At 43.5% G+C, this 15,076-nt stretch overlaps 1 protein-coding gene across 8 annotated transcripts in view; it reads right to left on the reverse strand.

Annotated features, from left to right (window-relative positions):
• The window catches only part of FRMD4A (FERM domain containing 4A), a 605,541-nt gene that overhangs the window by 140,631 nt on the left and 449,834 nt on the right, over positions 1-15,076 (reverse strand). For all 8 annotated transcript variants that reach the window (XM_073000747.2, XM_073000748.2, XM_073000749.2 and 5 more), the window contains one exon: positions 14,540-14,632. In XM_073000747.2, the coding sequence (XP_072856848.1) occupies positions 14,540-14,632 (93 nt within the window). The remainder of the gene's footprint in view (positions 1-14,539; positions 14,633-15,076) is intronic.

Consider the following 15,076-nt stretch of genomic DNA (forward strand, 5'->3'; position numbering starts at 1 on the left):
AAATAATTAAAAGAACATATAGATATCTCTTAAATATGAAAATGGAAGATGAAGTAGTGAAAGACTGTATGACAAAATGGGCACAAAACTTTGGTCATAATATTAATTTATACATTGGGCACAAATTTGGCAGAATAATATGAAACTTACAAATCAGTAAATTTTAAAGAAAAAAAATATAATAAATACATTTTATAGATAGCATATAACTCCAGCTAAACTGTCTAAAATGTATGACAGTATCTCCAACAAATGTTGGAAATGTAAAACATAGGAGGGTACTTTTTATCTTTCATGGACATGTAGGGAAGCAAAAAATTACTGGAGATCGGTACCTGAAATGTCACAAAAAATTGTATCTTCTGTGATACCATTTAAACCGGAATTGTTTTTATTGAATATTATGCCTGAGATTGTAGATAAAGAAATGAGATATTTGATAATACATGTAATTACTGCAGAGGGGATAACATATGGGAAACATTGGAAGAAAGAAGTAGTACTGTCCCTAGAGGAGTTGACAGAAAAGATATTGGAAGTGGCGGCAATGGATATACTAACAGAGGCATTAAATGAAAGGTCATCTCCAAAAGGACTCAAAAACTGGGAATGACTTTATAACTGAACTTGAAATATGAATTGGAAAGTATAGATAGAAGAATGTGATCCAAGGGAATAGAGAGATTAGTAACTGTAGATATTCTAGCAAAAATGGCTAAATTGTTCTTTTTGTGATTTTCCTCTTTAGCATAATTGTGTAATTGGATGTAAGAATACTCTTTTGCTCTCTGAACTTTTTACCCCTTTCCCTAGCCATACCTGTTCCCTCTTTATCCCCTATAATCCCTACTCCAATTCCTATACCCATTGAAAATGAAAAAAAAAATTAAAAACAAATAAACAAAAACAATAGCAGTCTATTTCTGCATAAGATCAGACCCTCACACTTTGTACTTGTATTTCTTAGCTAACTTGACTGCTAAATTGCCAAAAGGACAAGGGATGCCAAAATAAGGCAAATTAGATGGTAAGAATAAACTAGATCCTGATAATCAATAATCGTATTATCTTTAGAGACTTAGTTGTTTTAGTTCTTTCTTCACTATGACACTGATGTTCCACTGGGGAAAACTGCAACAATAAAAGTTTGGAATGAGCAAGTTTAAACCAGGTACAGTCATTGTGCAGTAAGGAAAGCCCAATCCTACAGCAACATTTGATCAATGTGTAGAGGGTCCAGCTCTGTAAGACAATTGTGTTGTGGCATTTGTAGTCCATCTGGAAAAAAACTACCAGACTGGAGAAGGCCAAGAAAAAGGAGCAAATTAACAAATGTGCCATCGGAGAGGCAATGGTGACAACATACACGTCATTCCTGATAATTCTCACTGTTTATTCCTAAACTAACAATTTAATTAACAAGGTAATAACGTTCATTCAATGGATTAAACAATTTCAGCTTTAAAAGTGAACAGCAACAAACTGCTTCCCCCCATCTAAAGGTTAACACTGGTAAATTAATTTTCAAACCGAACATTCCAGCCTCTGCACATGACTGCTTCTGAAGGAATTCTCCCAGGGATTCAATCTACCACTTACACCCTGGAGGTACTCTGGAAACCGAATTAGTCTGACATGGTTTGTAGGAGCTGAAGATAGGAGAACCCGCAACTGTCACATGCATTCCCCCCATCATCATGCTCCACAAGGATGAATACGCATGCAGACCAAATGGACTAAAACACAGCTATCATTCTATCCAGAGGTGACCACTGGACAAAGCGCAAATCAGCTTGTGCTTGCTTTCTCACATGTTCCTGTGTACAGTTCCTCAGCAGGGGGGAGAAATGAGAAAAAGAACAGCTCAGTTGCCGATCTATTAAGTAAGCAGCACCTGGAAACAAATATAAAAAGCAGTAAACGCCTCTTCTCTTTCTCCCTTTGAGAGTGGAACTCTTAGTATCGATTTTAACATCTATTGTGCCAGTCTTCAGAGAGCAAGGAGAGTGGAATCCCTTCTGTGCTCAATCCTATTCTCATTCTATTCTGAAACACTAGCAATCAGAAGTAATAATGGGCAATTTTGCTTTGGTATGCTAGAGACCGTACTCAGTGAGAGCCCACTTTGTCTGCTTTCGTTTTGTTCCTATATGGAGAGGGGGGATGCTCTGTTTTTGTTATTTAAGTTGCATATCTGAATGCAATCACAAAATAATACAGAAGTGTGTGTATACTGCCAGCAAGAGGAGGTTGTTATTTACCACAGAGTCTTAAGGCTGCTTATTTGACCAGTATCTTCACATGCAGCACATAACAAGACTCAGTTACAATGTTGTTGTTTTTTACAGCAAGGTCATCCTGGTCACTGTTACCAACATGGTTTAACTAGCTGATAAAACAAGGACATTGTGACAATTAGGACATGCCACCATTATCAATATGGAATCAAGCTAACTGAAGGAAGACTTTTCCCCTCTGTTTAGGATGAATCTAAGATTTAGTTGGTGTAGCTCAGTGGGTCTTCCTGGGCTTGGAGTTTGAATCCCCAGTGTTATCTCCCCAAAAAAGGGATCATCTGAGATATGGTCACCCATCTTTTTATGTTTCTCTCTGTTTCATGTATAAAATAAATGATCAGCTGGGTGCACCATTTACAAAGGAATTAATGGAATTATATTTCTGCAGGACAGAATGAAGCTATGGTTAGGTATAATAGGATATTAGGGTTAAATTACATGTTCAACATATCACTTGCAGCTACATATATATTTCAAAAGCCATAAACAGCAGTTGTTGAGCAGATTCAAATGTTCTAAAAGCAGCATGTATTGGACCCATACAGAACTGGAATCCTGGGAGTGGAGTGGACCTTTCCACTACACATGACCCCAGTGAAGACGGACTCAAAGTCGCTGACAGACTGAAAAACTGCAACTTTCCTCTCTGGCCTATCACCAGGCTATAATATGTTAATTTTAACTCAAGTTTCCTGCGACCAGAGTACCAATCTTGAATATCTTCATCCATCAACAACCCTTTAAAACACTCTCCAATATGAGACAGAAAATTCCCCACTTGCCTTTGTAACGTAATCCCCATATCTATCTGTTGCCTCTCAGAAACTATGGACACATTTAAAGCATTTGAATTCATTTGTACAACTCCTTAACCCCAGTGTCAAAAAGTGTATAAAGCAAACCCACAGACCAGGATCCCCCTTCCAACTTAATTTTAAATACTGTATTTTGTGTGTCTTTTTAAGTAACTGTGCACTTGCTTATTCCTGCACCTCTTTTCATAGTATTCTGTGCCAATTCAAAGCAATGATTAGGAATTCAGAGTGGATTTCTCTCTCCTGAGGCTAATGCGAGAACTGGGCTTCATAAACAGGAAGTTGGCAGCACCTATCTCTAAGATTATGACTTCTGGAAAGGAGGGGAAAATAGGGAAATTCATGCTTGTTCCCCCCCCCCCAAAGGGTGGGGGTGGGGGAAACAGGAATGGTGGTTTGGAGACCAGGGGGTTTCCTCTGAGAATTCAAGGTGAGTGTGTAACCAACTTTGCAATCAACTATTTTTAATATATTTTTATATATTTGTATTAAATGTATGTATATACACTTACTGATTGACAATGTGTACAACAGTTCATCCAATAAAAAACTGTTTCATACACAAAAAGAATTGCATTTTGAGTCTGCTGTGCACAACTTTGCCAAACGCAGAGCTATGTCAAATAAACACTGCATTCTCTATGTTACAAATGCATTGTTTGATCACTTTTCTTTAGCCTCTTTGGGTCCCAGCTGATCAGGTGCAGTGGATAGGCAGGCATCAGTTGCAGCTCCCTTGAGTTAACATTCTTTGTGTGGTGCATCCCACCTCTCTCCCTGCACCTGCTCCTTCTCCCTTCCTGCTCAGCAGGTCAGGGCATCAGGGCTGGGCGTGTCTGCTACTACGCCACGGTACTGAGACGGCATTGGTCGCCCTGTACGATGACCTGTTGAGGGAGGCCGACAGGGGCAAAATCTCCCTGCTGGTCCTCCTCGACATCTCGGCGGCCTTTAATACCGTCGACCACGGTATCCTCCTGGGAAGGCTCTCTGAGTTGGGAATTGATGGCTCGGCACTTGCCTGGCTCTGTTCCTTCTTGGGGGACTGTCCCCAGAGAGTTCAGCTTGGGGAGAGTGTCTCGGCCCCGAGGAGTCTCAATTGTGGGGTTCCACAGGGGTCGATTATCTCCCCAATGCTGTTTAACATCTATATGAGGCCGCTGGGTGGGGTCATTAGGGGATGTGGGGCTTCGTGTCATCAATATGCCGATGACACCCAGCTCTACATCTCCTTTTCACCAACTGCAGGTGATGCTGTCCTTTCCCTTCAGCGTTGCCTGGGGGCCGTACTGCAATGGATGCAAGAGAACGGACTGAGGCTGAATCCGGATAAGACGGAAGTTCTGAGGGTGGGTGCCCCCGTGGTAGATGGCTTGGGTGGCTCTCTAACATTTGGGGGGACCACCTTGGCCGCGAAGAGTGGGGTCCACAGCCTCGGCATATATTTGGACCCAACGCTCACCATGGAAACTCAGGTGGTGTCGGTAGTCCGCACCGCATTTTTCCATCTTTGGCGGATTGCCCGGCTGCGACCCTATCTCGACATGGGGGCACTCACTACCTTGGTGCATGCGCTCGTAATCTCAAGATTAGATCACTGTAACACGCTCTACATGGGGCTGCCTTTGAGGCTGCCACGGAAACTTCAGGTGGTGCAGAATGCGGCGGCCAGGCTCCTTACAGGAGTGAGAAAATATCAACACATCTCTCCAACGCTGGCCGCATTGCATTGGCTGCCCATCTGTTTCCGTGTCAACTTCAAAGTTTTAATGCTTACTTATAAGGCCCTAAACGGTTTAGGACCTCGATATTTGGCGGAACACCTCCTCCCACCAAGGTCTATCCGGATCACCCGTGCGAGTCAGGAGGTGAGGCTGAGGAGCCTGACGCCGAGAGAGGCCCGGAAGGAGAAGACACGAAACCGGGCCTTCTTGGCGGTGGCTCCTCGCCTCTGGAACAAAATCCCTCCGGCGATTCACGCGGCCCCCACGCTGGGCACCTTTAAAACCCAATTAAAAACATGGCTGTTTATTCAGGCCTTCCCTCCAGCCAACTCTTGATTTTTTTCCTTACTTTTCCTTTTTATTTTTACTGCTGTTCTTGTTTGATTATTATGTATTTGTCTATGTTTTATTATTTGATTTTATATTTGGAAGCCACCTAGAGTGGTCCGGTGGGCCAGACAGGCAGGGTATAAATTAAATAAATAAATAAATAAGATGAGGGGGATAAAGTGCAAGGGCAGAATCAAGTTACTTCTCCACCAGCCCATCAGGGCAGTAGAAACCCCTCCCCACTTCATCCCCTTGCTGTTGTGGGGTCTCACTTGAGCTGTGGTCTTCATAGCTTCCATGCTATGACAGCATTTAGAACAGGTGTCAGTCTATCTGCAAGAGGAAGAGATCTACAAAAAGAGCAACAAGTGCAAATTGCTGCAGCAATTCCGCTGGCTGTCTCCTCAAGCCAGCCTCCTCCTCCTCTGCTCCTGACAGGCTGTGGGTGGGAATGAGTGTGAGTGTGCCAGGAGCTGGTGTACAGGAGCAACATTTTGCTTTCATTGGACGTGTCATGTGCACTCATGGCACCTATTCATTCACACAACCAGGCAGTTAGTCAATCCTTCTTCCTGCCTTCCTTCAGTCACCGGCCTGGCTGAGTCTAGCGAATCACCTCTTTGCTCTACCAGCCTTATTCACTAGACCCAGAAGCCTCAGATCCAGCCTCCTTGGGCATCCCTTACTGAGAAACACCCTGCTGAAGCTCCCCTGCCCTATCTAGCACATTTTCCCCTGGATCTAGAGATGGCTGCAGCTCCTCAGGCAGGCTTCTTTTGTTAAGGGAAACAACCTGCCTCCTTTATTTCCTCTAAGTTATCTCCCCCACTCATTTTGACAAATGTAGGCATAAAAAAACAAACAAACAACCAAAAAAAAAGCCCTCCTGTTTCATGGGGTCTTATATTAAAACAACCTTTCAGTCCTGTTCCAAGTTCTTCCCTAGAGTCCACTTTCCCCTTTACTTCTTCCAATTTTCTTCCTGTCTGGGATTGTTCCCCAATGCACCATTCTTCTTGTCTGATTTAGATTTCAAAAACTGTTTGGGTCTGAATCTTATATATCTTCATAATCATGCCTCTATCTACTCAGCCTTTGACTGTGTCAACCACAACAAACTAGGGCAAATTCTTAAAGAAATGGGTGTGCCTGACCACCTTATCCATCTTCTGAGAAATCTATATATGGGACAGGAAGCAGTTAGAACTGGATATGGAACAACTGATAGGTTCAAAATTGGGAAAGGAGTACGACAAGGCTGTATATTGTCTCCCTGCTTATTTAACCTACCTATGCAGAATACATCATGCGGAAGGCTGGACTGGATGAATCCCAAACTGGAATTAAGATTGTCAGAAGATATATCAACAACCTCTGATATGCAGATGATACCACTCTGATGGCAGAAAGTGAGGAGGAATTAAAGAACCTTGTAATGAGGGTGAAAGAGGAGAGCACAAAAATGGTCTGAAGTTCAACATAAAAAAACTAAGATCATGGCCACTGGTCCCATCACCTCCTGGCAAATAGAAGGGGAAGATATGGAGGCAGTGACAGATTTTACTTTCTTGGGCTCCATGATCATTGCAGATGGTGATAGCAGCCACAAAACTAAAAGACGCCTGCTTCTTGGGAAGAAAGTGATGACAAACCTAGAACAGCATCTTAAAAAGCAGAGACATCACCTTGCCGACAAAGGTCAACATAGTCAAAGCTATGGTTTTTCCAATAACGATGTATGGAAGTGAGAGCTGGACCATAAAGAAGGCTGACCATCAAACAATTGATGCTTTTGAATTGTGGTGCTGGATGAGGCTCTTGAGAGTCCCCTGGACTGCAAAGAAAACAAACCTATCCATTTTGAAAGAAATCAACCCTGAATACTCACTGGAAGGACAGATCCTGAAGCTGAGGCTCCAATACCATCTCATGAGAAGACTCCCCAGAAAAGATCCTGATGTTCGGAAAGAATGAAGGCAAGAGGAGAAGAGGACGACAGAGGACGAGATGGTTGGATAGTGTCATCTAAGCTACCAACATGAATTTGACCCAAATCTGGGAGGCAGTGGAAGACAGGAGGGCCTGGCATGCTCTGGTCCATGGGGTCACGAAGAGTCGGACACGACTTAATGACTAAACTACAACTACAGCAATCTACTCAGCATTAAAGATGGTTCAAACTCCTAATTTATATATTTCCCCCGACAGTCCATATCTCTTCATGCAGTTCCCTATTAAACAAGTTCCAGCACCTTCACATGCAATATGTGCACAAATATATATTGTTTTAATATTTATTATATAGCTTTCCTCAAAGAGGCTCAAAAACTACTGCTTGATGTCAGTGGCCATTCTTTGCTGAAGATCTGCACAACATTTCAAATAGCCATATTTCCCAGAATCTCCAGAAGAATGGAGAGTTCAATCAACCACAATGAAATCAATCCTATAGGGGGAGAAATCTTTATACCCTCATCTAAACAGAGAGATTATTCAATATGACAGAAAACATGCCGCAACAATGCTATATACTAGAACAAAAGCCATGACAGACACCCTGGCACAGCATCGTATATGCCCTTTGTGATTATACAGTGTATTCATGACCATGATGAGAAAGCTTCTCCTCCATGTATTCCAATAAAGCTTGATTTTTAAAAGGACCAAGAATAATATAAGATGGTATGTATATAGCTCATTTCAGTTTTCAGAGACCTTCATCTGAATTACCTCAGCAGTTCTTTTTATTATTCATTTTGTATTTATTATTCACATTTACATTTTATCTTTCTATTTCAGCTTAGAAATTCAAAGCAGGTATAACCTTGCAAAGTAAAACAGTTGACAACAGGAATTATGATTTGTCTAAGACCGGCTCGTGAGTCTGAGGTTATATCTGAACATATGAAGACACCAGAGCTTAAAATATTAGTTCAGACAGATTTTGTTGCATTACTCCTCAGAACCACACATTTTTCCCAAGACTATATATTTTCAACACTTTATTACTATTCTGAGACCACCATTTCTGTACTGCCTAAAGTGTGCTGTTAACAAAGTGACAGGATGCTTAAGACATCATAGAAATTGTGGATGGCTGCCTCCCTTACTTCCTGAAATATGACAACATTGTCCCAGAAGCAAATCACAGGGTTTTGTATTGCTTTGACTGGTGCGAGACTCTTGTTTTCAACCAAAACATACAACAAAACAGCTTACATCTGTCTAAAGTAAGTGTTAATGAATAATGGGGAGTACCTGCTACTCACAACCCATCCTCAAAGTAATTTTTTGTGTTAGTTTCATTAGGGTTGAAAAGTAACATTCCAGGGGGCAAAAAATAACCTAATTGTTCCTTGTTACTCTAAAAAGTAGTCACTATTTTACATTTAACTTGTTGCTGTGACAAACCCAGACCTACTGGGATCTGCCACACGTTAACTAAGCTGCCACCAACCATTCCCTATAAGAAGTCACACAGACCAGGGATGGATTTTTAACAAATAAAAGAATAAGGTTTATTTAAATACAACACACAGGGAAAATAAAATGATCAGGTGAATAAGATATAGTAACGTGGCTTATTCCCATTCATACATGCATACAGTTTGGTTCACACAGAACCCTTAACTTGAAGCACAGACCCTGAACCTATCAGTTCTGGCTAACCATTCAGACACCTGAACCTATCAGGTTGGTACTCTGACACACAGTAGTACCCTGTCTGACACACAGACTCCCACACCAGCTTCTTCTTCCCAGCTGCTGCTTCTTCACATCCCAGCATCTCCTGAACTTCACCACACAGGCTTCACATATATATACAGTACAGCCCCTCCTCCTGATGTCCCGCCTTCCACTCCCCATAGGATGGAACTTTCCCTCCAAACCCATGACAGACAGGTAACATCAGTGCTGTATGTAACACCTCCCCTCTTTATAAGTTGTTTTGTAGGGGGAAAGCTAAGGTACTTTTTCCCAAAAAAACAACCTGGATAAAACACACAACAACAGTTATACATACCATATCATACTTACTTATACTTACATTCTAAGTTAACCATAGCAATTAGGCATTTAAACATTTACCATATACATTACATCAATTTACCTTTATTCATACAAATCAAGTTCAAAAAACAGGTACATTTAACTTTTTGTCATCAATATATATACATAGTCCATGTTTCTTTCGCCGTCTTCATTCTTCAGGTCTTCTTGACAAGGCGTCAGCAACACAGTTCACTGACCCTCTGACCACCTTCACTTCAAAGTCATAGTCCTGTAGGTTTAAAGCCCACCTCATAAGTTTGCTATTGTGGGTTTTCATTGTCTTTAACCATTGCAATGGTGAATGGTCAGTGCACAGAATAAAATGTCTTCCCCAGATGTAAGGCTTGGCCTTCTGGATCGCGTAGACTATGGCCAAACACTCCTTCTCCACGGTTGCCAAATGTCTCTCACCTTTTTGAAGTTTCCTACTCAGGTAGGACACTGGATGCTGGTCACCATTCTCATCCTCCTGGCACAGAACTGCTCCTACCCCGCTGTTAGAAGCATTGGTGTAGATGATGAACTCCCGGTCGAAGTCTGGAGCACGCAGCACTGGATACTGGACGAGCGCCTCCTTCAACCTCTGGAACGCCGCCTCACAGTCGCTGGTCCACGGGATGCGGTCATCAGCCTTCTTCCTCGTCAGATCGGTCAGCGGAGCCGCAATCTCGCTAAACCTCGGGATAAACTTTCTGTAGTAGCCCACCAACCCAAGAAATGATTTGACTTTTTTCTTGGTGTTGGGTCTGGGCCAATCACGAACAGCTTCTATTTTGGCCTCCAGGGGTTTTATCACTCCTCCCCCTACCTTGTGACCCAAGTATTTTCTTTCTGGGATACCCAGCTGCAGTTTGCTCTCTCTGCAGGGCCCAGGCCACAGCACTTCCTCCCCTGGGTCAAAGTGCCTCTCCCCGGCTCTCTGGTCATCCCAAGCTTTCTTTCTGACCTTTTGAGCTTGCAGGGTCTCTGCTGCTAGCTCTAGGTTTCCCTTTAGGTCATTCCTTAAGGTGTCTATGTATGTCACAACGTCTTGTGGGTCATCCTGGGTGATCTGCTCCCAATTTTGTTTGATCAAATCAAGGGGCCCTTTCACCCTTCTCCCAAATAAAAGTTCAAATGGACTGAACCCGGTACTGGCTTGTGGCACTGATCGATAAGCAAACAAAAGGGATTGCAGCTTCTGGTCCCAATTGTTTGGATTCTCTGCCAAGTAAGCCCTAATCATGCGCATTAGAGTCCCATTGAACTTCTCAGTTAACCCATTACTTTCAGGATGATAGGCAGTAGTTTCCTTGTGCTTAATTCCACAGATTTGCCATAAGCGTTTCATGAGCTTTGATGTGAACGATGCGCCCCAATCTGTGATTATTTCTGAGGCAAATCCCATCCTGGACATATACCCCACCAAGGCATCTGCCACTGTGTTAGTTTCAATGTTAGTCAAGGGAATGGCTTCAGGGTACCTCGTGGCATGGTCCACAATGGTGAGAATGAACCTGTTCCCCCTCTTTGTGGCCTTGGGCAAAGGTCCCACAATATCCACCCCTATGCATTTGAACGGAGTGTCAATCACAGGCAAAGGGCACAACTTTGCTTTGGTCCTGTCGCGGCTATTCCCCTGCCTTTGACACACATCACATTGTTTACAGAACTCCCTGATCTGCTTCCCTATGTCAGGCCAGTAAAAATTCTGTGTGATTCTCTGCTGTGTTTTGTTCACCCCTAAGTGTGCAGCAAACATGTCAGAGTGCCCCCTTTGTAAGATCATGGGGCGATACTTTTCAGGTACCACCAGCTGACTTCTGATCCCATCTCCCCCTTTTGAGATATTCCTCAGGGTCTCTCTATATAAAATCCCCTTTTTCTCCAGAAATCTCACTGGGGTTTCAGGTGTTAGCTGGGCGTCAGTCACCTGTTCAAAACACTTTTGGAGAGTGGCATCTGCCTTTTGCTCTTGTCCAAATCTGCTGTCTGTGGTTAAGGTTTCCACCACAGCTTCTGAACTCCCCCCACCTGCTTCCGTCTCTGGCTCATCATTACCCCCCTGAACTGTCCCCGTGGTGGCTTGTGAGCGTGTAATCACTAGCACCCGTTTCACATGTTCAGCCAGGTCATTTCCCACGAGCACGGCTGCTGGCAGAGTCGATGAAATTGCTATCCGCCAAACTCCCCTCCAGCCTTGAAAGTTCACAGGTACCTCCGCGACTGGCAGTGAGATTATCTGCCCCTCAATCCCTGCCACCTTCATGCTCTCATTTGGGATTACATATTCCCTAGGAATAATATCTGGATGGCACAGGGTCACCTGAGAACAAGTGTCCCGCAGCCCCCGATACTGACGGTCAAGTATTCCTACGTCCACCCCTGCTGTCTCAAACAACTGAGAATCTGTTCTCACCAGCAGGCAGCGCCTGACTTCTACAAGAGGACCATTTTCCTCAGCCTGATCAGCAGATGTAGCTGTTCCAGATTGAGTCGCCATGGCAACAGGCTCCCTCAGTGACAATGAGCCTTGCTCTTTCTGGACACAGAACACAGCTTTTGGCTTGGTTCCACTCGACTCCTGAGGCACAATTCCTTTTAGCGGCTTTAATTTCTCACACTCTGAGATTAGATGGCCCTTTCCCTGACAGAAATAACATTTTCTGGTGTATTTTGATTCTCTCTCATCTTGTTTTGGTTTTCCCTCCAAAATCTGAGGTCTTGGTTTCATGTCTGAGGGCTTCCCTTCACCATGGGCCCCTCCCCCTTGCTGGCTTTTCCCTGGTCCCTGAGAGTACTTGCTGTAGGTTTCTTTGGGTTTTCCTACAGATTTCTCCTCACCTAAGGGCTTTCTTATCTGGTGAATAAAATCTGCAATCTCGGCGGCTTCTGCCACAGATTTTGGTTTCCTTTCCCTCACCTGGAATTTCAATTCCCCATGCAGGACTGAATAGAACTGTTCCAGCGCTATCAAATCTTTAAGCTGTTGAAAGGTCTCTGTCCCCTCCTGAGATAGCCATTTCTCAAGCAGCCTCACCAATTGAGCCCCCACTTGGGCAAAAGTTTGTTCTGGTTTCTTGGTGAGGGACCTGAATCTTTGTCTCAGCTGTTCCGCATTTATCCCATGTCTTGCAAACACCAGTTTTTTAAACTCTGCAAAATCTCTCATCAGTTCCTCTGGCATCTCTGAATAAACCTCAGCCAGGCTACCACTGATTAAAGATCGCATGATGGTCATCTTCTCAGTTTCCCTCACTGAGAAGTCCACAAACGCTCTTTCCACTAAGGAAAAGAACACCTCAGGACAATCTCCCTTGTGGTACACAGGGAATTTCTTCAGGTCAGCTTTAGACAATTGGCCTCCCTCAGAATCCCTATTGTTATTATTGTTCTGGTTCATCAGTTCCAGTTTTCTTAATTCAAACGCCATTTTCTCTCTCTCCAATGCCAATTCAAATTGTCTCTGTTTCTCCCTTTCCTCCCTTCTTTCTCTCTCTAATCTTTCTTCCTTTTCCATTCTCTCTCTCTCTAATCTTTCCTCCATTTCCCTCACCCTCAGTTCATGCTGTTGGGCTATGAGCAATTTTCTGAGTTCTGGGTTCTGCTCTCCTCTGCTGTCACCTTGCACTGAGCCAAATTCATCCTCAGAACCTTGGTCTACCTGGGGGTCTTTCACTTCACCCATTTCTGCCATCTGGCTTCGAGTCAAGGGCATAATCTCCCCTCAGAACAGGCTGCTTTAAAAAGTCAAGCCTCAAAATAAAACGACCACTTTTTTTTTCTTTTCTTTTGCCTCAGAAGCAGCTTTCCCTATAGATTGCTGCTGTCCTTCAGCACTTAACTTGCAACAGTTGCGAGCCAGAGCCTACCCCCCTCTGCTGGGCCTCTCAGCAGGCAGGCTAGATCACTGCTACTACACAGTTTCGCCTCAGCTTTTTTCCCGCCAAAAACAGGCTGCCTCAGAGCACCCTAATCTAGTCTCCCCAGTTGGCACGTTCTTCCACTAGCGCACCTCCCCGTGAGGTACACCTAGAAGATTACCTACGTGCTCTCAGATTGTCCCTGACTAGACCCCCCTTGCTCTGGGCACACTTGCCAAGGCTTTGCTGGACCGCTGGACAACTGGACCAGTCGTATCCCACACGCTGGACACCAATCAATGTGACAAACCCAGACCTACTGGGATCTGCCACACGTTAACTAAGCTGCCACCAACCATTCCCTATAAGAAGTCACACAGACCAGGGATGGATTTTTAACAAATAAAAGAATGAGGTTTATTTAAATACAACACACAGGGAAAATAAAATAATCAGGTGAATAAGATATAGTAACGTGGCTTATTCCCATTCATACATGCATACAGTTTGGTTCACACAGAACCCTTAACTTGAAGCACAGACCCTGAACCTATCAGTTCTGGCTAACCATTCAGACACCTGAACCTATCAGGTTGGTACTCTGACACACAGTAGTACCCTGTCTGACACACAGACTCCCACACCAGCTTCTTCTTCCCAGCTGCTGCTTCTTCACATCCCAGCATCTCCTGAACTTCACCACACAGGCTTCACATATATATACAGTACAGCCCCTCCTCCTGATGTCCCGCCTTCCACTCCCCATAGGATGGAACTTTCCCTCCAAACCCATGACAGACAGGTAACATCAGTGCTGTATGTAACAGTTGCCTCCTATTTTGGAAGCTTCCTGATCTTGATTTGGCCCTTGGATTCATCTGGTCTTGGTTCCTTTATTCTGATTAGATCATTCTCTGTAGGTAATTTGGGGAGTAAAAAATTATCCCTATCACAAACTGAATTTGGAATACAGTGGACCCTCGACTTACAGACAGCTCGACTTACAGACTTTTCGAGTTACAGACTTCTCTGGCTGCAAAATTTAGATTTGACTTGCAGCCAGAGAATCGACCTACAGACCAGAAAAAAACCCAAATGAAACAAAAATGGAACAAAAATGGCCGGTTACAGCATTAATCGGTTTTCAATGCATTGTAGGTCAATGGAGAGTTGACCTACAGACTTTTCGACTTGCAGCCACCGTTCCAATACGGATGCATTCCATAAGTAGAGGGTCCACTGTAATATATATGCAAAGCAGGTGTCCTAGTACTGAGCCATGGCACTCTCCCATTCTGGGGGCAGGGAGGGGGCCAAAGATTCTTAAGATTCCCATGATTTCCTACAATAGGGACTTCCTGGATCACAAATGGCACTGCTAAGGCTCTCAGCTGAATTGCGTATCAGCAATAAGAAGAAAAATAGAGAAATCTATCATGTCACATTTGAAGACACAATATGATAATATATATACTTACCTAACACAAAAATACAAAACAACCGGTCCAGACTTTTTGGGGAAGTCATGTTCCAGCACCCGGCGGTCCAACTGAAGCCAGTTCAGATGGCCCCTGGTATGAAAGAAAGAGAGAAAGATGAGTGTCTGAAATAGCAACAAAAGGCCTCATTCTACTGCACACAGAGGCTGAGATGATAAGAACAATACTGAAGTCACACAAACCATTAAATGAAGTTTCTTAGGTGACTGTACAGCATTTGAGGGATATACAGAACACTGCAGTGGGAATGATGATATCCTCTCAGTCTTAAATGTTTAACATATAAAGTTCAGCCTGTCAGGGTGACAATTCAAGAGGCACTACGAAGAGATGGAGAACCAAAGAGATAAGAGCTTTTGTCCTTTATTGCAGCTTCTACCACCCTTGGCTGAGTATATAATTGAAAGCCTGTCAGGATTTCCATTAAAAGTCGTTAGAGCTAGGAGTTTATACAAGGACTGTAATATTTCACTGCAGGCTAAAACATAGCCAAACAATGTCTCAGACATTTTATTT

The sequence above is a fragment of the Pogona vitticeps genome, chromosome 5 (assembly GCF_051106095.1).
Source record: "Pogona vitticeps strain Pit_001003342236 chromosome 5, PviZW2.1, whole genome shotgun sequence".
NCBI classification, from domain to species: Eukaryota; Metazoa; Chordata; class Lepidosauria; order Squamata; family Agamidae; genus Pogona; species Pogona vitticeps.